This window comes from Callorhinus ursinus, unplaced genomic scaffold (genome assembly GCF_003265705.2).
Source record: "Callorhinus ursinus isolate GAN/ISIS: 27379988/994484 unplaced genomic scaffold, GSC_fseal_2.0 scaffold41, whole genome shotgun sequence".
NCBI lineage: Eukaryota > Metazoa > Chordata > Mammalia > Carnivora > Otariidae > Callorhinus > Callorhinus ursinus.
In genome coordinates, this window is record NW_027397103.1 from 10207660 (window position 1) to 10233530 (window position 25871).

Here is a 25871-nt window from a genome sequence, read left to right on the forward strand (position 1 = left end):
TCTGCTTCTCTCTGCCCCACTTGTTCTCTCTCTCTCAAAATCAAAAGACAAAAAAAACAAAAAACAAAAACTAGACTCTTAACTACAGAGAACAAACATGGCTTCTAGGACTCTTCAGGCATCTGGTACTCAACAACGGTTCTAACTTCACCCTGTGCCATTGTTTACCCTTGGCTATCTGCTCTCTGATCACATTGGCCAGCCTTCACTTCCTTAAAACCACCACACTCCATCACATGGCCTTTGCACATGCCATACATTCACCCAACTACACTACTTTAACCTTTCTAGCTCAGCCCAAACACCAGTTTTAAGGAGAAGGCTTTCTGACCTAAATTAGGTCAGTCACATCTTAAGTCCTCTCAAAGCATCCTGAACTTTTCCTTAATTGAACTTATCACAGTTTTTTTTAATTAGCATGTCATGTGACTACTTAATGTGTATCTCCCCCCTAGTCTATAATCAAGTTTAAGAATCTTTCTTGTTGGGGTGCCTGAGTGGCTCAGTTGGTTGGGCGGCTGCGTTCAGCTCAGGTCATGATCCCAGGGTCCTGGGATCGAGCCCCGCATCGGGCTCCCTGCTCCGCGGGAAGCCTACTTCTCCCTCTTCCCCTGCTTGTGTTCCCTCTCTCGCTGTGTCTCTGTCAAATAAATGGATAAAGTCTTTTTTTAAAAAAAGGAAACTTCCTTGTTTATTTTGCTCACCATTGTATTTCCTACATCTAAGATACATGACCCTTGACAGATACTTGTGGGAATTGCATGATAGTTGCATGAATGAATAAATGAATGAGCCTTGTTCTTGGCTCATCCTCACAAATCAGAAGGTGAAGATGCCCTCTGCATAGTGGCAGTCTGACAGCAGCTGCGGAATTCTTGCTTCAGATGGAACACCCAAATTAGCTGTGATAGACAGAATGCCCCCCCAAAGGTGTACACATCTTAATCCCAAGAACTGTAAATATGTTACATCATGTGGAAGAGGGAAATTAAAGATAGTAGATGGAATTTAAGTTGCTAATCAGCTGACTTGGACCATCCAGGTGGGCCCAATGGAATTACAAGGATCCTTAAATGTGAAGGAGGGAGAGGAAGAAAAAAGGTCATAGTAAAATGATGTGAAAAAGACTCGGCCAGTCATTGCTGGGTTTTTCTTTTTAATTTTATGAATACATCTCATAATTTTATTAAACTTCTTTTAAAGATTTTATTTATTTGAGAGAGCATGAGCAGGGGAAAGAGACAGGGGGAGAGGGAGAAGCAGGCTCCCCACTGAGCAGGAGCCCAACGCAGGGCTCGATTCCAGGACCCTGGAATCATGACCTAAGCCAAAGGCAGATGCTTAACCGACTGAGCCATCCAGGTGCTCCCACTGCTGGTTTTGAAGATGGGAGGGAACCACAAACCAAAGAATGCAGGTGACCTCAAGAAACTGGGAAAGGCAAGAAAACAGATTGTTTTCTTTCTAGAGTCTCCAGAAAGGAACACACGCCTGCCGACACCTAGATTTTAGCCCAGTAAGACCCATTTTGGACTTCAGACCTCCAGAACCTTAAGACAATAAACTGGTGTTTTGAAGCTCTAAATTTGTGGTTATTTGTTCTAGCATTAATAGGAAAATAATACGACTGGCTTTGATTTTTTTTTTTTTAAGATTTTTATTTATTTGACAGAGACAGAGACACAGCGAGAGAAGAAACACAAGCAGGGGGAGTGGGAGAGGGAGAAGCAGGCTTCCCACTGAGCAGGGACCCTGATGCGGGACTCGATCTCAGGACTCTGGGATCATGACCTGAGCCAAAGGCAGATGCTTAACAACTGAGCCACCCAGGTGCCCCTGGCTTTGATTTTTAACTAGAGGCATACTCTCAGTTGCCTCTGAAGAATCTAGTTTTGACCAAGGTCAAGAGCCTAAGGCTGGAAATGACCTAGAGATAGTACCTGTGTCCCTTCGATATATAATATGAATTGCACATAACTCTTCATAATGTTTATGGTGCTATATAGTAGACTAGAAAGCTTAAAATTACTTTGGTTTTTGAAAATTGCTGAGAATTTGCTATTAGGGTAGATACTCTTTGCTACCCTCTCTGTTCCCACCTACCCTTCACCCTTAAATCTTGAATGGCTGAATGATCGAGCCCTTTCCTGGTGTCTAACAGTCTTCTAATGAAAATGCTTATGAACAGCCATGAAACTGGGAATTAACCTCAAGTCCAGTATGAACTGGGTAAGAAAAATTGTTATAAAATCTTTTTTTATTTTTTATTAAAGATTTTATTTGACAGAGAGACAGCAAGAGCAGGAACACAAGCAGGGGGAGTGGGAGAGGAAGAAGCAGACTTCCTGCTGAGCAGGGAGCCCGAAGCGGGGCTCGATCCCAGGACCCTGGGACCATGACCTGAGCCGAAGGCAGATGCTTAACGACTGCGCCACCCAGGCACCCTAAAATGTTTTTTTTTTTTAAGATTTTATTTATTTGACAGAGAGAGACTCAGTGAGAGAGGGAACACAAGCAGGGGGAGTAGGAGAGGGAGAAGCAGGCTTCCAGCGGAGCAGTGATCCCGATGTGGGGCTCAATCCCAGGACCCTGGAATCATGACCTGAGCGGAAGGCAGACGCTTAATGACTGAGCCACCCAGGCGCCCCTCTTTTTTTAAATAATATACATATTTTCCCCATTTTGGTGCTCCAAGAACTGTGTATACCTTCTTGTTTAAACTTATTGAAATCCACAATGGAAAAAAAACACCTGTCATTGTTTACAACATAGTAATACTCTGTCATAATTTAATTTTGAAAATCCCCTTTCCCAAAGCAATATACTACCATATATTATTTTAAATACAGTGAAATAAAATTGACTTCATTGGGGTGCCTGGGTGGCTCAGGCGTTAAGCGTTTGCCTTCAGCTCAGGTCATGGTCCCAGGGTCCTGGGATCGAGCCCCGCATCAGGCTACTTGCTCAGCGGGAAGCCTGCTTCTCCCTCTCCCACTCCCCCTGCTTGTGTTCCCTCTCTTGCTGTGTCTCTCTCTGTCAAATAAATAAATAAAATCTTTAAAAAAATTGATTTCATTTTGGAATTTTGTGATACGACTTGAAAGGATTTTTAAAAACTTCCCTAGGCTATCCCAAACCAGTACTGAAAGTGTGCCAGCCATTGGCTATGCACTAGGATACAGAGATGAGTAAGACTCAGGCTTGTCCTTGATGAACTCACAGTCTACCCAGGAGACTAACAAACATGTATGTTAAATTATTATGTGACAGTGACAGTGAATATGATGCACAAGTGCTTTGAGTAGAATGGGAAGTCTTCAAAATGAGAAGTATCATTTGAGCCAGGCCTTGAAGGATGGGTAGGAGTTTGAAAGGTGGAAAAGAAAGAATTACTATCATCCCAGGCTGTAGGAACAATAGCATGAGTAAAAGTAGAACACAAAAGTGTGTGCTAAACCTTACCACCAAAATTAGGAACTAAGCAAGGATGTCCACTCTCTCCACTGCTACTCAACATTGTACTAGAGATTATAAGCTAATGCAGCTGAACAAAAAAGATCAGTTGAAGGCATTAAAGAGCAAGTAAAACTATCTATAAAGATGATAGATAGTATGTCTGGAAAATCTGAGAGAATCAATGCTAAAACTAATGTTAACAAAATAATTCAGCAAGATAATAGTATATAAAATTAACACAAGAGGGGTGCCTGGGTGGCTCAGTCGTTAAGTGTCTGCCTTCGGCTCAGGTCATGATCCCAGGGTCCTGGGAGCACTGGGCTCCCTGCTTGGTGGGAAGCCTGCTTCTCCCTCTCCCACTCCTCCTGCTTGTGTTCCCTCTCTCGCTGTGTCTCTCTCTGTCAAATAAATAAATAAAATCTTAAAAAAAAATTAACACAAGAAAACAACAGCCTTCATATACATACAATAGGCAGTTGGAGAATATAATGGTAGAGGAAACTCCATTTGCAATAGCAACATAAAAGGTTAATTACTTATGAATAAACTTAATAAATTCATAGAACCTATATGAGGAAAATTTTAAAACACCCCTGAAAGACATAAAAGTAGACCAACAAATGGAAATGCACTGCCTGTTTTGGGACAGAATGACTCAACATGATAAACATGTCATTTTTACCCAAGCTAATAAATTTAAGGAAATCCCAATAAAAAAATGACAACAGACTTTTATGGAGCTAGATAAATTGATACTAAAGTTCAACATTCAGGAATAGCCAGGAAAAACTGACAAAATCTACAAAGGGATACCGACTACTGAACATTCAGACATACTCTGAAGCCTCTGTAATGAAAAATGTGGTTCTGACAAACGAACAGATCAGCAGAATAGAAAAAGAAGTCAAGAAACAGACCCTGGGCGCCTGGGTGGCTCAGATGGTTAAGCGTCTGCCTTCGGCTCAGGTCATGATCCCAGGGTCCTGGGATCGAGTCCCGCATCGGGCTCCCTGCTCCTTGGGAGCCTGCTTCTCCCTCTGCTTCTCTCTCTCTCTCTCTCTCTCCCTCTCTCTCTCTCCTCCTCTGTCTCTCATGAATAAATAAATAAAATCTTTAAAAAAAAAATTTTAACCCATGTTACTCAACCATGGAAATATATTAAAAAAAAAAAAAAGAAATAGACCCTAAAACATACATAAGTGTATTATGTGACAAAGAGAGCACCTCAAATCACTAAGGCAAAGGTAGACCTTTAAGAAGTGGTTCTGGGATGGCTGGGTAGCCATTTTGAAAAAGATAAAATTGAACCCCTACCTCACACCACACACAAGAAACTCCAAATAGTTCAGGTGTAAATCTAAAAAGATGAAATCAGGAGCGCCTGGGTGGCTCTGTCAGTTAAGCGTCCAAATCTTGATTTCAGCTCAGGTCATGATCTCAGGGTTGTGAGACAAAGCCCTGTGTTGGGCTCTGCGGTGGGCGGGGAAACTGCTTGGAATTCATTCTCCCTCTTCTTCTGCCCCTCCCCTACTCCTGAACCTCACCCACCACCACCGCTCATGTACTCCCTCTAAAAAAAAAAAAAAAAGATGAAACCATACAAGTTCTAGAAGGGAAACATGGGTGAGTTTCTCTTTTAACCTCCACATGGGGAAAGGCTTTCTTTCTAATTAATGACTCAAAATCCAAAGATGATTTTTTTTTTAAAGGTAGGTAAGTTTGACTATATAAAATGAAAAATTTTTTGCATGAGAAAAAAACCTTAAAAATTTGACCACTGATAAACAAAATATTTACACCATATATCACAAATAAATAAATGGCTAATAGCCTTATATATATAAAAAGCTCTTAAAATTTGAAGGACAAAAAATAGAAAAATGGGAAGAGATAATCAATTCACAAAAATTATAAAAGTTTTTAAATATTTATTTGAGAGAGAAAGCCCACACAAGAGGGTAAAGGGGCAGACTCCCGCTGAGTACGGAGTTCAACTTGGTGCTCAGTCATACAAGCCATGAGATCAGAACCTGAGCTGAAACAGAGTCAGATGTCCAACCGACTGAGCCACCCAGGCACCCCAAAATTACTAAAGTTTTTAAACACATGAAAAGATGTTCAACCTCACAATTAGAGAAATGCAAATTAAAGCAACACCGAGGTACCATTTCTCAACTATCAGTATGACATACATGCTGTTTGCAGGCTGCAGAAAATAGGCCCTCTCCTCTATTGCAGGAGGGAGTGCAAACTGGTACAACCTTTCTGAGAAGAATCTGGCAGCATCTAACAAAACTACAGATGCACTTTTTTTTCTTTTTTACATATGCACTTTTAAACCAGTAACACACTTTCAGGAATTTGTCTTGAAGATAGAATTCAGACAATATGAAAACCTTTACATGTGTAAAAGGTTATTGACTGCAGCTTTGAAATTGCAAAATATAAGGGGGAGGGATCTAAATGCCCACATATAAGAGAATAGTTGAATTAACTATGGTATATCACACATGAAATACTACGCAGTTATTGAGGGGAAAAATAAAGTGATATGGAGTAATTTCTAGTACATACTGCTAGATGCAAAAAGCAAAGTGGAAAATAATATTTACAGAAAAAGAAATAAAATATGCGGGCGCCTGGGTGGCTCAGTTGGTTAAGCGACTGCCTTCGGCTCAGGTCATGATCCTGGAGTCCCGGGATCGAGTCCCACATCGGGCTCCCTGCTCAGCGGGGAGTCTGCTTCTCCCTCTGACCCTCTTTCCTCTCGTGCTCTCTATCTCTCATTCTCTCTCTCTCAAATAAATAAATAAATAAATCTTTAAAAAAAAAAAAGAAATAAAATATGTATCTGCTCATTTGTGCAAAAAGAAACATAAATGATAAAAATTGAGATTTATTCTCTACAAAGGGTACAAAGAAGGGAAGGAGTGACACTGCTCTGCATACACCCTTTTATAGTTCTGACTTCCATTGCTGTTCATAGGTCAGCACTCAAAGACCAAAATCAACAAGGATTTGGGAAGAACCAAAATGGGAGCAAACAAAGCTACCTGCATTAAAGATGATTAATATAACCATACTGAAATATGAATAAGGGAAAAAAACTAACCTAAGTAACTTTGAAGAACAGTATTTTTTTTTAAAGATTTATTTATTCACTTCAGAGAGAGAGCGTGCACAGAAGGAGGGGCAGAGGGAGAGAGAATGTCAAGCACCCTCTGTGCTGAGCATGGAGCCTGATGTGGGGCTTGATCTCCCGACCATGAGATTATGACCCAAGCTGAAACCAAGAGTTGGATGCTTAACTGAATGCACCAATGAGCTGCCCTGAGAAACAGTATTTTGAATATATACTTAATAGCTGAAGACAAAATAATATTCACAAATATTGTACTTCTGTTAGCAGATTCATTTCTTCCAGGGGTATGGATTGGCAATTCTGAAACTATGTGTTCTCAGATTGAACAGTAAGTAAACATGTTGTGGATAACAACAGCCAAGTTTCTCACTGTCAGACAAAGGAGTTTTAAAGAAACAGGGGAGGGGCGCCCAGGGGGCTCAGTCGGTGAAGCATCTGCCTTCAGCTCAGGTCATGATCCCAGGGTCCTGGGATGGAGCCCTGTGTTGGGCTCCCTGCTCAGCATGGAGTCTGCTTTTCCCTCTCCCTCTCATCCTCCCCCCTGCTCATGTTCTCTCTCTCAAATAAATAAATAAAATCTTTTTTTTTAAAGATTTTATTTATTTATTTGACAGAGAGATAGACAGAAGAGCACAAGCAGAGGGAATGGCAGAGGGAGAAGGAGAAGCAGGCTCTGCACTGAGCAGGGACCCCGATGCGGGACTCAATCCCAGGACCCTGGGATCATGACCTGAGCTGAAGGCAGACGCTTATCCATCTGAGCCACCCAGGCGCCCAAATAAAATCTTTTTTTTTTTTTTAAAGATTTTATTTATTTGTTTGACAGAGAGAGAGATAGCGAGAGAGGGAACACAAGCAGGGGGAGTGGGAGAGGGAGAAGCAGGCTTCCCGCTGAGCTGGGAGCCCGATGTGGGGCTCGATCCCAGGACCCTGGGATCATGACCTGAGCCGAAGGCAGACGCTTAACGACTGAGCCACCCAGATGCCCCCCCAAATAAAATCTTTTTAAAAAAATAATTAAAAAATAAATAAATGGGGGAGGCCAGTATGAACCCTGTGGTGTTGGACTGGAACTGGAGGTATCAGTATGAATTTATGGGTTTTAATGTACATAAGTATGTATGTATACAAATAGATATAAAAATTGATCAATATGTGTGTACGTGTCTATAAATGAGTATGTTTCCTAGCTTTGTCTGCTGAGAGGGCCTAGAAGCAAGGAAATCCCAGTACAAAAGAGCACACCTACCATCCAGAAGTTGTTTCTGTCTACCATCTCTGATCAAAGGAACCAGGACTCTTGGGAGAAAAGACTGATTCCATTTGGGTTGGAGTTGGGAAATACAAGGTAAGCCTAGAACACTTTAAGTTTCCAGAAAGTAAGGAAGTACTCAGAAAATGCTGGAGATATGCCAAAGAGACAGAGGCTCCCAGTATAAATGATAGTAATGGATTATAACCCCCAAAATAAAATTAATATTCAAGAGTATTTTGTCACATAAATAATTGAATAACAAATAAATGGAGAGAAGGAAAGTCATTAAAGCAGAATTTCATCTGATAATAGAAAAATTACCATTTCTCAAGTATCAAAGTAATAACTATTTTAGACAAAAAAGCATCAATGGATGCTAAAGTTAGTAGGCAAAAAGTATGATGAGAAACAGGATATTTACTTAGTTTCAAAGTATCTCCCACCAAACCACTTTCGATTACTAACAGAAAACAGTAACTTTACCGTGGAGAAATCTGGCAGATAATCTTAACTATATGATAAAATTAGGATCACCAAGAAGACAAATCTCCATCATGGGTTTCCAGATAAAATATGTGAGAAGAACACAGCATTGTTCTGTTTCTTACTAAAAATGCACAGCTGAAATTTAATCATGACGAAATCAGAAAAATTCAAATACAGGGACATTCTACTAAAGTGTCAAGGTAAAGAAAGATAAAACAACATTTAGAAAATGTTCCAGACTAAAGGAGACGCTGTTAATATTTAGGGAATCTGGGTGAACAGTATATGGGAATTCTTTATACTACTTCTGCAAGTGAGTCTGAATTTATTTCAAAATTTTAAAAAATATGTGCACGTGTGCAAGCATGTGTGTATATAATATGCATAGAAAAAGCCCTAACAGTAATAATAGAAGTGTTTGTAGTGATTATCTCTGATAATCTCTTATTGGTATTTTCTGATTTTTCTCTGGTGAAATGAGAATTGTACTATTACATAAATGTTAACATTTGGAGAGTCTGGGAGAAGGGTATGTAGGAATTCTTTGTACTATTTTTGCAACTTTTTTTCAAGAATTTATTTATTTATTTGAGAGAGAGAGAGAGAGCTCACGCCCGAGCACAAGCAGGGGTAGGGAGAAGCAGACTCCCCAGTGAGCAGGGAGCCTGACACAGGGCTTGATCCCAGGACCCTGGGATCATGACCTAAGCTAAAGGAAAATGCTTAACCAACTGAGCAGCCCAGGTGCCCCAATTTTTGCAACTTTTTAAAAGTGAAATTATTTTAAAATGGAAAGTTAAAAACAAACAAGCAAATAGTAATGGGCCATATTATTATCAGAATGTTACTAGCACCATAACGGCTATAGCTTGAGTCTGGTTCCCAGGTGATGGCCCTCCCGTGTGCATGGCAAATGCTGCAAATCAACTATAGATATAGCTTTAGTCACACTCAACTTAGTTTGCCCAACCAAATGACTGGTGATGTTACTAAAGAGGAAACCTATCTGCCATTCCCGGCATAGAGTATGTTTTGTATGGGAGCAGGAAGGAGGAAAGGGGGAGGCCTAGTGAAGAGCATAATAAATACCCCAGGGACAGTCCCTGAAAGCCATTCCAAGGAGTTTAGTTGTAATCCTATGAGACAAAGGGAATGATCCAAGAGTTTTGAAGACAGGAGAGTGATGTATAACAGTAACTAACATTTAATGAGCATTAGCCATGTGCCAGCTCCATATATTAGTTCAATTAATTCCCACAGTTCTATTTAATGGGTAGTACTATTATTATCCCCCTTTTACTAATAATAAAACCAAGGCAAAAGAGGAGTAACTTGTCCAAGTCACACAACTAGTAAGTGGCAAACAGGGATGTAAACCTAGGAATTCTAAATCTGGAGCCAGTGCTCTAAACCTCTGTACTTCACTGTAAATGTAAGGTTTGGACAAAATCTTCTGGTACACTGGAGAACCAGAGTGGACGGGAATGGAGGCATGGAAGCCAATGGGAAGGCTCACAATAGTTTGGGTGGAAGATGATAAGGGTCTAAATAACAATCATATTGTAATTTCAGTTTTGCAGGACTTTGCCACATTAAGGCAAATAATACCATTTAAATAGGACTGTGTTGGGGCTCCTGGGTGGTGGTTGTTTTTAGAATATAAGTGACATGATGGGAAATTTGAAGAAGAGGCCTGTAACGATGCTCATGGAGCTTACAGTTCTTTACAGTCCTTTATAAATGTCACTTTCCCTAGTGAGGAAATGGGCAATCTTAGTGAATTTCAGGGAAGTGAAGTGGCCAGAAAATGTTTTTGTATTGTTACCTTTGAAAAAGTAAGCACAATATGTGTGACCAAAAAAACAGAAGGGGAAAATGCTTCTGTATAATGAAAGACAAATTTCAGTTTTCACCTTATGGCCAACTTAGTAATATACAAGAGAAAATTGCTATAACTGCTAGGCATATAATAGGTATTCAATAAACACAGTATCAAACTGAATAATGAATGGAGTTCACTACCCAATTTTACTGCTCTAAAAGTCTTTTATACAGTGTAAGATAGTGACTTTTAGAAATATTATTTCTCCCTTCAAATTTGATAGGAAACTCATATTTCTAAACCAATAATAATAGCAATAGTAAAACAAGCTTGAATAAACCATTAATGTAAACATATTAAATTGGGAATTATTTATTTGAGATACTTCAGTTTCTAATAAATCATATTTATCTTCAGTTCAATAGATATCATAAGGTTTAACACAATGGCATTCTGTAAAGCTTATCATCCAGCTAGTAAAATGTTGGTAATATAATAGGTTATTAACTGGGACTCCACTATGAAATAATTGGTGATACTTGTTGGGATGAAATTTAATTTGTACTATGATGAGTAAAGGATTTCCCAACCCAATTTGAAAAATAAAATGAGGACACTTATCTTAGAAAGTAAATTATATGCCTTTAGCGTATTATTTGTATTCAAAGATTATCCTGTAAGCAATCATAATTTATTCTTTAATACAAGTGACCCAGATATGCACTTGAATATATTTTGTTGCTCAATGAGCAATTTAAACTCTTTTGTACTGACAGTCTGTAAGTCAGACTGGTTTCACCACTCTCCTACCAAAAAGTAAGGAAACTATTTTCGGGACATTGGGGTGGACCTGGGCAGGGAGACTGCAAAGGGAGACAGATGATGAGAAATCTTGACTGAGACGTTGTCATGTCTCAATGTTTTCCCTTTACCTGCCTTAGATATGAAGACCCTGGCCCCTCCTCCGTGTCGCTGACACTGCTTTCTGGCACTTCACTAATGTCTTCATTCACTCTTTTCATTATAGGGCTGCCACAGTTTTCCAATGCAGGGATGTCTGTTTGAGTCTCATTAGGATAAAGCCTTTTGGGTGCTGCTTTTCTCAAGATACATCCTGGGGCCTTGCTGGTTGCATTTTTGCCAGTCTTTGAATTGTTGTTTGTTGAACACATCAGATCAGACCTGAGGTATTAAGGGATTAAATGAATAAGCTGTTAGCCTGCAAATGTATATTTTTATATAACTAATGAAACAATATGGGATGACAGTGATAACACTAGTTTAGAGAATATATTGAAACAACATAGAACTGATTGTTGAAAGTTTAAAATTTACCTCAAAAAGTTAAAAATAGAACTACCTACCCTACTATCCAGTAATTGCCCTACTAGGTATTTACTCAAGGATACAAAAATACAGATTTGAAGGGATACATGCACCCCTATGTTTATAGCAGCATTATCAACGATAGCCAAACTATGAAAAGAGCCCAAATGTCCATCGACTGATGAATGGATAAAGAAGATATGATATATATATAAATGGAATATTACTCAGCCATCAGAAAGAATGAAATCCTGCCGGGGCGCCTGGATGGCTCAGTTGTTAAGCGTCTGCCTTCGGCTCAGGTCATGGTCCCAGGGTCCTGGGATCGAGCCCCGCATCGGACTCCCTGCTCAGCGGGAAGCCTGCTTTTCCCTCTCCCACTCCCCCTGCTTGTGTTCCCTCTCTTGCTGTGTCTCTCTCTGTCAAATAAATTAATTTTAAAAATCTTAAAAAAAAAGAATGAAATCCTGCCATTTGCAACAATGTGGACACTCTAATAAGGTGTATTACGTAGCATGTATTATACTAAGCAAAATAAGTCAGTCAGAGAAAGACAAATGCCATATGATTTCACTCTTATGTGGAATTTAAGAAACAAAACAGAAGCTCATATGGGAGGGAGAGGAATAAAAGAGAGAGAGAGAGAGAAGGAAACAAACCATAAGAGACTTTTTATTATTATTAACATATAATGTGTTATTTGTTTCAGGGGTACAGGTCTGTGATTCATCAGTCTTACACAACACACAGCACTCACCACAACACATATCCTCCCCAATGTCCATCACCGAGACTCCCATCTTTTTTTTTAATTTAATTTTATTATGTTATGTTAGCCACCATACATTACATCATTAGTTTTTGATATAGTGTTTCATGATTCATTGTTTGTGTATAACACCCAGTGCTCCATTCAATACATGCCCTCCTTAATACCCACCACCGGGCTAACCCACCCCCCTACTCCCCTTACCACCTCTTCTTTATCCATTCATCTGTCGATGGACATCTGGGTCTTTCCACAGTTTGGCTATTGTGGACATTGCTGCTATAAACATCAGGGTGCAGGTGCCCCTTTGGATCACTATATTTGTATCTTTGGGGTAAACACCCAATAGTGCAATTGCTGGGTGGTAGTGCAGCTCTATTTTCAACTGTTTGAGGAACCTCCATACTGTTTTCCAGAGTGGCTGCACCAGCTTGCATTCCCACCAACAGTGTAGGAGGGTTCCCCTTTCTCCACATCCCCGCCAACATCTGTCGTTTCCTGACTTGTTAATTCTAGCCACGCTGACGGGTGTGAGGTAGTATCTCATGGAGGTTTTGATTTGGATTTCCCTGATGCCGAGTGATGTTGAGCACTTTTTCATGTGTCTGTTGGCCATTTGGATGTCTTCTTTGCAGAAATGTCTGTTCATGTCTTCTGCCCAAAGCATGAGACTTAACGACAGAGCCAAACTGAGGGTTGATGGAGGGAGGTGTGTGGAGGATGGGCTAGATGGGTGGTGGGCATTCAGAACGGTACTTGTTATGATGAGCATTGGGTGTTGTATGTAAGTGATGAATCACTAAATTCTACTCCTGAAACCAATATTGCACTGTATGTTAACTAACTAGAATTTAAATAAAAAAATTTTTAAAAAGAAAGCTAAAATTTACATATATGATTATTTAGAAATTTTCTCTACAGATTCAAATTCTTCAGTAAAGCAACCCAGTGTGCATGAGACAAACTTGTGATATAGTAACAGGGCCTGAGTTAGAAAAAAAGTCAAATTACTATACATCTGCATGATAAAATTCTATACAGTCATTAAAAATCATATTTCCAGGGCGCCTGGGTGGCTCAGATGGTTAAGCGTCTGCCTTCAGCTCAGGTCACGATCCCAGGGTCCTGGGATTGAGTCCCGCATCGGGCTCCCTGCTCCTTGGGAGCCTGCTTCTCCCTCTGCTTCTCCCTCTCTCTCTCTCTCCTCCTCTGTCTCTCATGAATAAATAAATAAAATCTTTAAAAAAAAAAAATCATATTTCCAAGTCATAATCAGTGATATTGGAACCTGTTCACAATATACTTTGTGGGGGACAAAGAGGATAGAAAACTGCATATCCTCCATGAGACTGATCTTATTTTAAAATATCTTATGCAAAATAAAAAGTCTAAAAGAAAAAACAGTGAGCCAAATGTTAACAGTGGCTATCTCCAGGTGGTGCAATTTATCTTCTTTGTACTTTTCTCTATTTTCCAAATTTCCCATAGTAGTTTTAAGTTAACTTTTACAGTGAAGCACCCTGCACCAAAAAAAAAAAAAAAAAGTTATGGAGACAAAAGAAAAAAAAGAAAGAAAAACAAAGGCTGTCCCCATGTCCAAGAAAGAAGAGTTCTAGGCAGTGAGCAGAAACTTACCCATGAACCTCAACACTGTATCCCTCCTAAAAAACAACTGCCAAGACTGGAAATGAGGTTTGGGTAAGAACAAAGATAAATCAGACAGTCCTGTTAAATTCTGATCAGAAGAGAAAAAACAAATGTCTAGTGCATGATTGGTGCTATTTCTCACTAGTTAGCTCCTACTGTAGCTCTTTCTGATTCAGTCAATATTTCTGATCTAACGTTTTACTCCTCGATTGTTTCCTAAATGAAATGCCAATGAATTATTTCAGAATAAGATTGCAATGGCTTTTTCCCAACCAGCAAAGATGTTAAAACATTGGTCTTACCTTTTTTGTTTTTGTGAAAGACACAGTGATGGTGGAGAAGATGCTCTACTTGGCTCATCAGCTAATGTAGCCAAAATAAAGTTAGCTTCCAATAACATATCATCGATACTTAAAGCCATAGGTCTAAAAAAAGGCAAAGTCAGAGCAAGCATCATACATGTTTTCTGATGGACATTAGGAAAATTAGAAAATGACACTTCAGAAGTAAAAAGAGACAGTAAAAGTAGAAGTCTTATTTGTCTTTTCACAAATTGACATGGTCCTTCGACATCATCAGATCTGATTTCAAAAACCTCATCTAACCCAGTCTCTGGAATTTTAGTTCTGAAATACCATATGAAATATCATGGTTTCATAGAAATTAGACTTGTTTAAGCCATGTCTAATTAATTTTCTAATTAGGCAATTAATTTCACCATGTCAAATTTATAAATGTTTTCACTCTGCAGAATATATCTTTTTCCATTACCAATTTAAAAATGCCATGTATGGCATCCTTCAAATTTTAGTTTGGTAAGTGTTGCTAGTAAAGTTAAGGAATTCTTGAGGTGTGAATTAATTTCAAAGTGATCCAAAGGGTTTTATTATTGATATATAACAAAAGGAAGAAAGGAAGGAAGAAAAGAAGGGAGGGAGGGAGGGAGGAAATTTCCCAAGGACTTACTTCCCAGGAAAATCAAAATGAATGGCTATAGGAGCATGTGTAGCTTCTGAAAATGTCAGCATTCCCTGAAAGAGAAAAAGAAGAAAAATAGTTGAAATCTTTATTTTAAAAACTACCAGCGAAATTTTGATACAAATTTTTGTTCACCTTTAATTCTTTGAAGCAGAATGTTATTTCAGTATCAGCTCCAATTTGAAAGAAGTCAAACTCATCTGGGCCAACAAACATTTCACTGTACACAGAACTGGTCAAATCTGTTCAATATTATAGGTAAAGAAAGAATAGAATTAGTTCCAGGGGTACTTGTTAAATTTTAATATGAAAATATAACTGTAAGTGATAGATTAAAAACAGCCACCAATCCTCTGACACTTTCACTGAGAGATGGGGTCCATCCCTATGTCCCCTCCCCTTGAAGTTGGGTCGTTGGGCTCTCTGACTGCTAAGGCCAATAGGATATGGTGCTATAGATGAAATGACCTCGTGCTGGCTTCTGAGCCCAGGCCTTAAGAGACTGGCAACTTCCGCTTCCTCTATCCTCCATCCACTTCCTCTGTGCCGTAACACTCACTCTTGGAACTTGGCCACCATGCTGAGTTCATGCTATATGAAGACCAAGTTAAATGGAGAGGCCATATGTGTGCAGTCACTCTGGTTAACAGCCCAGCCCTGCTCCCAGCATCAATTACCAGCCATGTCAGTGTGCCATCTTGGATGGATTCAGATGATTCCAGACCCAGCCACTGTCTAACTGCAATTGCATGAGACCCCAAGAACTGACTGTCTAGCTGAGCCCCATCAACCCACAGAAACATAAAAGATGAGAATGAATTATTTCGAGTTTTTCACCACAAAAATGTTTGATATACACGCTCAGAAATACATACACACACCTTCTGCCCTGGAGGACACAATAAGAAGTCTGTGACCCAGGAGGAGGCCCTCAGCTGACTTACAGCCTCCAGAACCACAAAATGTAAAGATTGCCTGTTCAAAGTCACTGGAGAAAGTCCAAAAGGAGGCAGAATCAAGAAGTTATTCAGCACTTAAAAGAAGCAATGATAATGGAGAACGAGAGAGAGCAGCAGAGGGAGAGGGAGAAGCAGACTCCCCACTGAGCAAGAAGCCCGATGTGGGGCTCCATCCCAGACCCCAGGATCATGACCTGAGCTGAAGGCAATTGCTTAACCAACTGAGCCACCCAGGTGCCCCAGAGGTGCTTCATTGTGTTGTACTGAGTGACATGAGGCCTCACCTGTGCAAGCTGGGAAATGTAAGAAGTTTAAAAAGAAGGAGGAAGTAGGAACGAGGGAGAAAACAAACAACAAATAAACACCCATAAAATAGGCACTATTTGTCTGTAGGCTTCTGCCTGAGCACAGAAACCAAGTCATTCAGCAAAAGGTAGTCATCCTTGTGAATATTGCATAGCTCCCTATTGCTTCCTTCTCAAAGACGCCTCAGGATAAAGCTAAGAAATGAAAGTCTTTGTCATTTTCATCTCTCCTTAAAATCGGGAGGAAAGGGGGCACCTGGGTGGCTCAGTCGTTAAGCGTCTGCCTTCAGCTCAGGTCATGATCCCAGGGTGCTGGGATCGAGCCCCGCATCAGGCTCCCTGCTCAACGGGAAGCCTGCTTCTCCCTCTTCCACTCCCCCTGCTTGTGTTCCCTCTCTCGCTGTGTCTCTCTCTGTCAAATAAATAAAATCTTAAAAAAAAAAAAAAGTTTAAACATTTAAAAAAAAAATCGGGAGGAAAGAGGAGAAACATTTCATGGATACAAAGATATCTGAAAGGAACCACAAAAATAAAAATTCGGAATAAAAGAAAAAAGAAATACATACACACACACACACACACAAGTACCTTTTCTTTTTCTCATTTTCTTTTTTTTCTAATTGAAGTGTAGTTAACATACTGTGTTACCTTAGTTTCAGGTATACAATATAAAAATTGAACAATTCTATACATTTCTCAGTATTCATCAAGATAAATTGCTCTTAATCCCCTTTATCTATTTCACCCCCTCCTGCCAACCACTAGTTTGCTGTCTGTATTTAAGAGATGTTTGTCTCTCTTTTTTTTTTTTAAGATTTTATTTATTTGACAGAGAGAGCACAAGCAGAGGGAGAGAGAAAGAGAAGCAGGCTCCCTGCTGAGCAAGGAGCCCGATGTGGGACTCGATCCCAGGACCCTCGGCTCATAATCCGGGCCGAAAGCAGCCACTTAACCGACTGAGCCACTCAGGCATCCCGAGATGTTTGTCTCTTTTTCTTTGTTTGTTCATTTGTTTTGTTTCTTAAATTCCACATATGAGTGAAATCATATGGTATCTGTCTTTCTCTGATTGACTTATTGCATTTAGCATGATATCCTTTTTTAAAAAGATTTTATTTATTTGAGAGAGAAAGAGAGAGGGCACTCGTGCACAAGCAAGGGGAGGGGCAGAGGGAGATGGACAAGCTGACCCCTGCTGAGCAGAGAGACTGACGCAGGCTCGACCCCAGGACCCTGAGATCATGACCTGAGCCAGAGTCAGACACTGAACTGACTGAGCCACCCAGGCACCCCTAGTATTATATCCTTTAGGTCCAACCATGCTGTCACAAATGGCAAGATTTCATTCTTTTTTATGACTAATACTACATTATATATACACCACATCTTCTTTATCCATTTGTCTATGATGGATTTGGGTTACTTCCATATCCTGGCTATTGTAAATAATACTGCAGTGAACACAGGGGTGCATATATCTTTTCAAATCAGTGTTTTCATTTTTTCTGGGTAAACACCCAGTAGCAGAATTATTGGACCATGTGATATTTTTATTTTTAATTTTTTGAGGAACCTCAATACTGTTTCCCACAGTGTCTGCACCAATTTACATTCCCACCAACAGTACACAAGGGTTCCTTTTTCTCCACATCTTCGCCAACACTCATTATTTCTTGTGTTTTTTATTTTAGCCATTCTGACAGGTATAAGATGAGATCTCATTGTGGTTTTTTTTTTTCTCTCTTTAAAGAAAGGCAGACTACCACATGCAGCACCTCATTGGGATGTGTCTGGAGTCTTGGAAGCTTGACTACCCTACGCTCTCCTGCAAATGGACATTGAGAGCTTGTTTGAAGGCTCCAGCAGGGAGGCACAGCTATTCATATACCCTTGACCAAAGAACGGTCCTCCTCTATTGGGAATGTTGTCCTCTTTGAGCGCAAAGCTTTGGGAGAGACACACATGGAGTGGTGAGGGAGGAAGGGGACACCCGCCTAGCAGCCAGATCTGCTGAATCAATCCTGGCGATCAATGGAGTGACAGATGTTTCAGCCACATTGCCCTCACATCTTCATTGTGGTTTTGATTTGCATTTCCCTGCTGATGAGTGATGTTGAGCATCTTTTCATGTGTCTGTGGCCATCTGTATACATTCTTTGGAGAAAGTATTCAGGTACTCTGCCCATTTTTTAAAAAGATTTATTTGAGAGAGGGAGAGAGAGTGAAAAGAGAGAGAGTGGGAGGCAGGGGCAGAGGGAGAGAGAATCTTAAGCAGACTCCACACTGAGCACCTGACATGGGCTCTATCCCATGACCCTGAGATCACAACCTGAGCCAAAATCAAGCGTAGGATGCTTAACTGACTACACCATTCAGGTGCCCCAATCCCGCCCATTTTTTTATTGGATTACTTTTAATAGCTTCATAGTATTTCATTATCTTTACTCAACCAATCTTCTGATATTAGATTTGAAGTATAGAAGGAGATGTCCCAAACTATTAAAAGTGCTTATCTCTGGATAGTGGGATTTCAGGTGATTTTTTTTTTATTAGTGCTTATTTTGTGTTTTTTATTTTCTTCAATGAATATGAATTAATGTAACTGTAAGAACAAAGGATAAACAGTATATATTTTTTAAAAGGACCAAACACTATCCTAGAAATCATTCCTATCAAACAAGAAGGTTCATGTCACTTCCCAAGTACTAGCATAGAGTAGATTCAACAATAAACAATTGGGTCCCTAGTCAACCATAACTAGAACTACTCATGAGAAAGCTACTCACGAGGGACAATATCTCCTGGTTACTAAATGGCCATCTTTATTCAGAGATGGAATTATGGAATACAAAACAGACCCTTTCACTAGCCAAGCATATTGTTTCCTGATCATGTGCTTCTGAGTGTCAAAAAACAATGCGAGGTAAGACTAGAAAGAAGTAGTAATAGCACAATGGTAATGAGCCTGTGCCTTGGAGCCTATGTTCAGATAATCCACACTTATTAACTGTGTGACACCAGGCAAGTCACTGAGTTTCTCTGTGCTTCACATGAAAAATGGACATAATAATAGGACCTACATCACAGAGCTTACAAAGATCACATGAATTCATAAATGGAAACCATTTAGAAAAAGAACATAGAGGGGCACCTGGATGGTTCAGTTGATTGAAAAGCCGACTCTTGATTTCGGCTTGGGTCATGATCTTGGGGTCCCGGAATCGAGCCCTGCGTCAGGCTCCCCACCCAGCAGGGAGTCTGCTTGAAATTCTCTCCCTTTCCCTCTGCCCCTCCCCCTGCTCACACTCCCCTTCTCTCTCAAAATAAATAAATAAATCTTTTTTTAAAAAGTTAAAAAAAAGAACAAGAACATGGCACACACTAAACACCACAAAAGTCATCTGATCCAACTTCAGCCCTAGTTCTACTGGTTTTTCAGTCTGGAATAATACAGTTCCCTCCGTTTCTTTTCTTTACTGCTGTCACACACACACAAACACACACACACACACACATCCCAAATTACCCAAGGTTAAAGAGTCTCAAACAGCTTGTACCCAAAAGACCATGGTCAATTTTCTTGATAGCAAAAATTCTGATTCAATCATGCCTTAGTTTCTCCATTCAGTCTAGATAACTCTTGGAGGAGCTGACGTAAGTATTCACGTTTTCTGCTGTGTGTGTTTGCCATCTGGCATATCTTACTTCTCTAGTTCAAAGCTACTTTTTCTTCTTATGTGATTAACGATAATCTCAGTTGGATTGCTGGCCTCTTAATTTTTCTTTATGCTAAACACAAAGGGTGATAAAAGATGAAAAACAGGGGTGCCTGGCCGGCTCAATTAGAAGAGCATGCAACTCTTGATCTTGGGGTCATGAGTTTGAGCCCCATGTTGGGTGCAGAGATTACTAAAAAATAAATAAATTTAAAAAAAGATGAAAACCAGACCTTAAAAATCTTAACTGAAAATATACTTTTCTCAGTAACGATTCTCCTAATTTTAAAACAACCTGAATTTCAAAGCCAAATATTTTAATTATTGATTGTGTTCCATTTCCTGGATCTCTTAAAAATTTTAATGATCTTTCTACATCTTACTGCTTTTTAGACAAGAATAAACATTACGCCACCAATGTTTACTGTATGGTCAGTCATCAAGAAACGCAGGAAGTGACATGCCATCCAAGCGCCATGACAGATGTAGTCCTTACCCATTGGTTCATCACTGGAACTCTTAAGGCAAACGCTGAGTGGGGTAACAGCAAGAGTAACTTCTTCTTGACTTGATGTAAAAAGAACAACTGCCTCAGCAAGCACTCTACAAAATGTAATGAAAAGTACTATGTTACTTGAAAAACAAGAAGAAAGAATCTTATTAAATGGGACTCAAACCTTTAATCTGGAAATAAACAGGTGAGTCAGCCCAGATTTTTAAAAAAACTTACCCAAAATACCTATCTTATTTTTTCTACGTGAGCTGCAATATTTTTAGTATATTTTAAAATTCACTTGAAAGCCAAGAGAATAGTAAAACATATTCTTAGTAAGACATGTGAAAGCTGCAGAATAAACCAGACACTGGAAGAAATGTCTTCAATTCCATGGTTTTATATACCCCCTATATATTTTTAATGACCTGCAATCATACTCCTAAGGGAGGTAGTAGAAAACATCGCTGTTCAGATAGAACCGGGTGGAACTATGCTGGAGATCCGGGTGAGGGCTAGAGGTTTATGAGCAGCCTGCTACTTCTATTCTCTTTCCCTTTGTTACTTGTCCTAGATTATTACCTATTACTTTCAAGGTTGTCTTGACATCCCAAATGCCCTTTTATCCTGGGCTCCCTTTTTAAAAATAGTTTTGTTGATACAGAATTCACATACTGTACAATTCACAGATTTAAAGTTTTTTAATTTGTGTTTCCCTAACTATTAATGATGTTGAGCACCTTTTCAACCATTTGTATATCTTCTTTGGTTCAAATCCTTTGCCCATTTTTAATTAGGTTATCTTTTTATTATTACATTACAAGATCTGGGCTACTTTTGAAATTGAGATGTTGTCAGATAAAAGTGAGAGTCTTAGAATGTATGTAATGTTGATGTTAACCTGAAGCTAGAAATTAGCTCAGCAGTGTTTCTTGATGCCAAAATGTCAGGAACACCTACCAAATTCATCTAGGAACTTTTCCAGTGTTATGGTGTTTTATAAAATACCAAATAACTTGATACAAAAGAATTACAACAGAAATGTGCAATTCAAAAAGGAAGAAAAATACAATAAATATATGAAAAGATGTTCAAACTCCCAAGGAATCAACACAACAAAAAAGGACATCTAATAATACAATTTTCTACCTATCAGGTTGGCAAAAATTTTAAAGATTGATCATATATGTTACTTGAAAGGACTCCCCTATACTTCTGGTGGGAATGTAAGTTGGCTCATCATTTAAGACAGCAATTTGGTAGTCAGTATGTATGCAAATTTAAAATTTGGTAAGCCTTTGACCCAGTGATTTCATTTCTAGGACTCTGTGTTAAGCATATAAGATGGCCCCCAGTGATCCCCACCTCCTGGTATTTATGCCCTCATATAATCCCCGCCCTTGAGTGTGGGCTTAATTTACAGAGTCACTTCTACCAAAGAAAATGGCAGAAGTGACAAAATGTCAGTTCTGAGAGTAGGTTATAAAAAGACTTTGGTTCCATTTGTGAATTCTCTCTCTCAATCAGTCATCTCAATCAATTCTCTCTCTTTCTGATTACCAGTGGCCACGTTGTGAGGACAATCAGATAATCCACAGAGAGGCCTGTGTGGTGAGGAACTGAGACCTACCAGCAACCAGACTAGTGAGATTGGAAGTCGATCACCTGAGGCCTCCCCACAGCCATGTCTGTGAGTTTGGGAGTGAATCCCCCCCCGCCCAAGTCCAGCCTTCAGATGAGACCACAGCCCTGGCTGACAGCTTGACTCCAACTTCATGAGACACCTTGAGCCAGATGCACCCAGTTAAGCCACACTTATAACTATGAAGTAATCAATATCTGGTTTCTTAAAGCTCTGAGTTTGGAGGAAATTTTTTCCACAGAAATAGGCAACTCATATACTTTTTTTGTACGGCAAAAAGCTGGAAACAACGTATTTTTTCACTAATAGGACAATGGGTAACTAAATTATGGTTCAGTCATACAGTGAAAAATTATGTAATCATTAAAAACAGTAAGATTGATTTCAGTGAACTGACACAGAAACTTAAAAAATCAAGTTGCCAAATAGTAACAGTAGGACATTTTCTTTGAAAAAATTAGTTATAAGTATGTGTCTAATAAGTAATATAAATTTGAGAGGGGGGAAGAAGGAAGGGAAAGAAAGATATCCATAGCTATAAGGAGAGGGTGAGTTACAGAGAGATTGGCTATAGAAAGAAGAAGATCTACAAGGATATACCCCAAATTGTTGACTGATGTTACCTCTGCCAAGTGGGGTGAGGAGACAGGTAGAGGAGAAAAACTTTTAATTTTTTTATCTTTGCACTCCTCTATAAATTCTAGATGTATTACAAGGAGCATGTATTGCTTGTTTAATTTAAAGGACAACAAGGATAAAATATCCTTTGGCTCACAAAGTAATTAATGTTTAATGTTTAATGCTACAGCTTAACTAAAAAATTGGGTGCAGTTTTCTGACAAATGCACTTTTCTGACAAATGCACATTCTCTAAAGAAAAAATGCAAACACTTGGGATAAAATCAGTTTACATAAAAACATTAACGTTTCCTTGTGTTGTGTGTTTTAAGACTCAGAAGGCAATATATAAATGCAAAGTATAATTAGGGAATATATTTTTCTCTTGGTATCACTTGATGTAGAAAGGCACTAATGGGATATTTTTAGAACTTTCTTGCCACTAAATCATTATTGCTACCATTAAGCAATTATATTATCTACTATTATCTTTTTCACAGTTTCCTCTTGACCTTGTAAGGGGACTTCTCCAAGTCAAATGTTAGCTTTTTTAAAAAATATAACTGATTTCAAATTTTAATTAAGGGCATTAACTCTTTACTCTGTGCCCACATTATATTTAGAGAAAAAAATAAACACCAGAGAACTCATTACCTTGGTTGAATAATTAGCATATTAGAACACATATTCTTTTCAAAAATAACTTGCAAGGGCTGACTTTCTTGAAAACACACATTATGAGTTCTTCTAATACCTTAAAAAGAATAAAGCAATCTGTTAATAATTTTAAGTGCAACATGAACTATTTAAAAAGTCTATGTTTCACAGCCACGTTAAAATAATAAAATTAAAGAAACATTTCCTATCTGGCAGGTGCCTGTAGCTTGAAGGAGCAGAATTCCTTTATGAAATGTGTTTATCGCCCCTTAGTGGACACCATGCAACATGCCATATCCTCGGACCAATCAGGCAGTAGTTTCCAAGTTCTTTTGAAATACAAGTTATTTCTTAAATTGTGGGTAAAATAGTCATTGCCCACTCTAGTTCATGTGCCTATCATTCTCTTTCACTACCTTTCATCCAGGTCTGATATTTCTGGGTTTCTGGGAATTCTGGAAGTCAGACATGAACACCTGGTCTGTGAATTCTTTTTCTCTGAGGGGAGTAAGAGGGGAAGAGTGTGTAGCCCTACCGGCTATGGCTGTATGTGCCAGCAACTGTAGTATGCATTTTACACACATTACCTATGATCTTCACAACAGCCTTGTGGGGCAGGCACTTAGTCTCAGAAAAGGAACCTGTAGCTCAGTGAGGCTAACTGACTTTTTAAGGTGATGCTATTTTAACAAGTATAGGGATAATTTGAACCTAAGTTTGAATATAGAGCCCATGTAATGAAATCCAAATGGGCTGTAACCTTCTACAGCACAATAATGTTGTGGTGAGAATCAAAAGGACTCACTAGAAACAACATTTCTCATCTTACTTGGATTTTTTTTCTTTTAGGGAGGAGGGGGAGAGGGAGAGAGAGAATCCCAAGCAGGCCCCATGCCCAGTGCATGAGCCTGATACAAGGCTCGATCCCATGACCCCAAGATCATGACCTGTGCTGAAATCAAGAGTCGGACAGCTAACCAACTGAGCCACCCAGGTGCCCCTGGGGGTTTTTTTGGATACAAAATTAATAATGGCAACATTTATTAATTTCATATTTACAGACCACCTACTATGCACAAAGCTGCATTAGTTAGCTTTTGCTGGAAAACAAACCACTCCAAAACGTAGTGGCTCAAAATAACAAACATTTATTATTTCTCACAATTCAGCGGAGTAGTTCTGGTCTCAGCTGGCTTAGCTGTGGCTGGACATCTTGGATGGCTTCACTTTCACATTTAGGACCCAGTGGAACAACTGGCATGGCTGAGACAGCTGAGGCCTCCCACCACATGGTCTTAATCCTCCAGAAGTCTACTGCGCAGCACTTGTTCTCATGCTGAGGGAAGGGTTCCTGCTTTCACAGGGGAAGCTGCCCTGCCTCTTAAGGCCTAGGCTTGCAACTCACACAATATCAGTTCTATTTAATTGATAAAGCAAGCCCAACACCAGCCAAGATTCCAGCTGGGGAAACAGACTCCAGCTTTCAAAGGGTGAGGAGCAGCAAATAATTTGTGAGCACTTGTCTGGTAATCTACTACACAGGAACAATTTCAGGAGCTAGGGATTAGCAAAGCACAAATCAGACAAAAATCTCTCTCTTCACAGAGCTTACCTTCTAGGGAAGGAAGACAGATGATAAGAAAATAAATAAGTAAAATAATTGATAGGTCACATCGTGATAAGGGCCACAGAAAAAAAGCAAAGCAGAATGGGCTTTAGGGGGTTCCAGTCATGGTAGATAGCAATTTTAAATAGGGAGGTCAAGGAAAACCTCATGGAAACGAAGCCATCTGAGTAAAGACTTGGAGGAGGAGAAAGAGCAAAGCAACATGCTATCTGGAGAAGGAGCTTGCTAGGCAGAGGGCTCCCGACCCATGTAGGACCTTATTGGCCACGGTAAAATCTCTGGCTTTTACCCTGGGTAAATGGGGAGGCTTGGGGGGAGGCGTTGAGAGAATTTTGAGCACTAGAGTGACATATCCCCCTTATTTCATCTTTACACTCATCCGTACATCTTAGATGTACTACAAAGAGCATGGCACTGCAAGGAATTACTGTGATTTCTATTTTGGGAAGACACAAAGCTCTAAAGTTGGCATAATTTACCCTATTTTAAAAACTATTTCCAAGTTACTTTTGGAGCAACAAGTATTAGATGCTTATGGTCTAAAGTTGAAAAGATACCAAAGAATAGTCAGTGAAAAGGAAGTCACCCCCAACCCCTAACTCCTGCCACCCCCATACCCTCCACAGAGGGGACCACTGTTAGCAGTTTCTTAGGTATTCTTAGAAACAGCTGTGGCATATGCAGCACAATCGTACCTCTAGAACATACCTCTAAATATTTCACTCAAGTGAATATTGGCATGGCCAAAGATGTCCAAGCAGAGAAATGTCTAATTTCCTTGTCATTCCTGATGCTCCTTTTCTTGCCACTTGCTTCCTTCTCCTTTTTCCTTATCGGCAAGTGCTAAACACTTTCAGCCTATACCTCTGCTCCCACTGCTTGCTCCTCATAGAATGCCTTCCCATTTCCACCTCCTGGAAACTCATCTAGTCACTCACCTAGTCACTAACCACAAAGCCTTTCCTCTTCACCT

The 25871-nt window shown here is 39.5% G+C and overlaps 1 protein-coding gene and 1 long non-coding RNA gene across 3 annotated transcripts in view; one reads left to right on the top strand and one right to left on the bottom strand.

Annotated features, from left to right (window-relative positions):
- RAD9B (RAD9 checkpoint clamp component B) overlaps positions 1-25871 on the bottom strand; it is a 39273-nt gene that overhangs the window by 4182 nt on the left and 9220 nt on the right. For both annotated transcript variants that reach the window (XM_073881162.1, XM_025889774.2), the window contains 6 exons: positions 23269-23368; positions 20358-20464; positions 15017-15123; positions 14870-14934; positions 14206-14328; positions 11094-11343 (listed from right to left, as the gene is read on the bottom strand). In XM_073881162.1, coding sequence (XP_073737263.1) covers positions 11094-11343; positions 14206-14328; positions 14870-14934; positions 15017-15123; positions 20358-20464; positions 23269-23368 — 752 coding nt within the window. The remainder of the gene's footprint in view (positions 1-11093; positions 11344-14205; positions 14329-14869; positions 14935-15016; positions 15124-20357; positions 20465-23268; positions 23369-25871) is intronic.
- LOC112837472 (uncharacterized) lies at positions 7636-23275 on the top strand. The gene is made up of 3 exons (XR_003211740.2): positions 7636-7946; positions 20255-20559; positions 21918-23275. It is a non-coding gene; the product is annotated as an uncharacterized lncRNA (long non-coding RNA).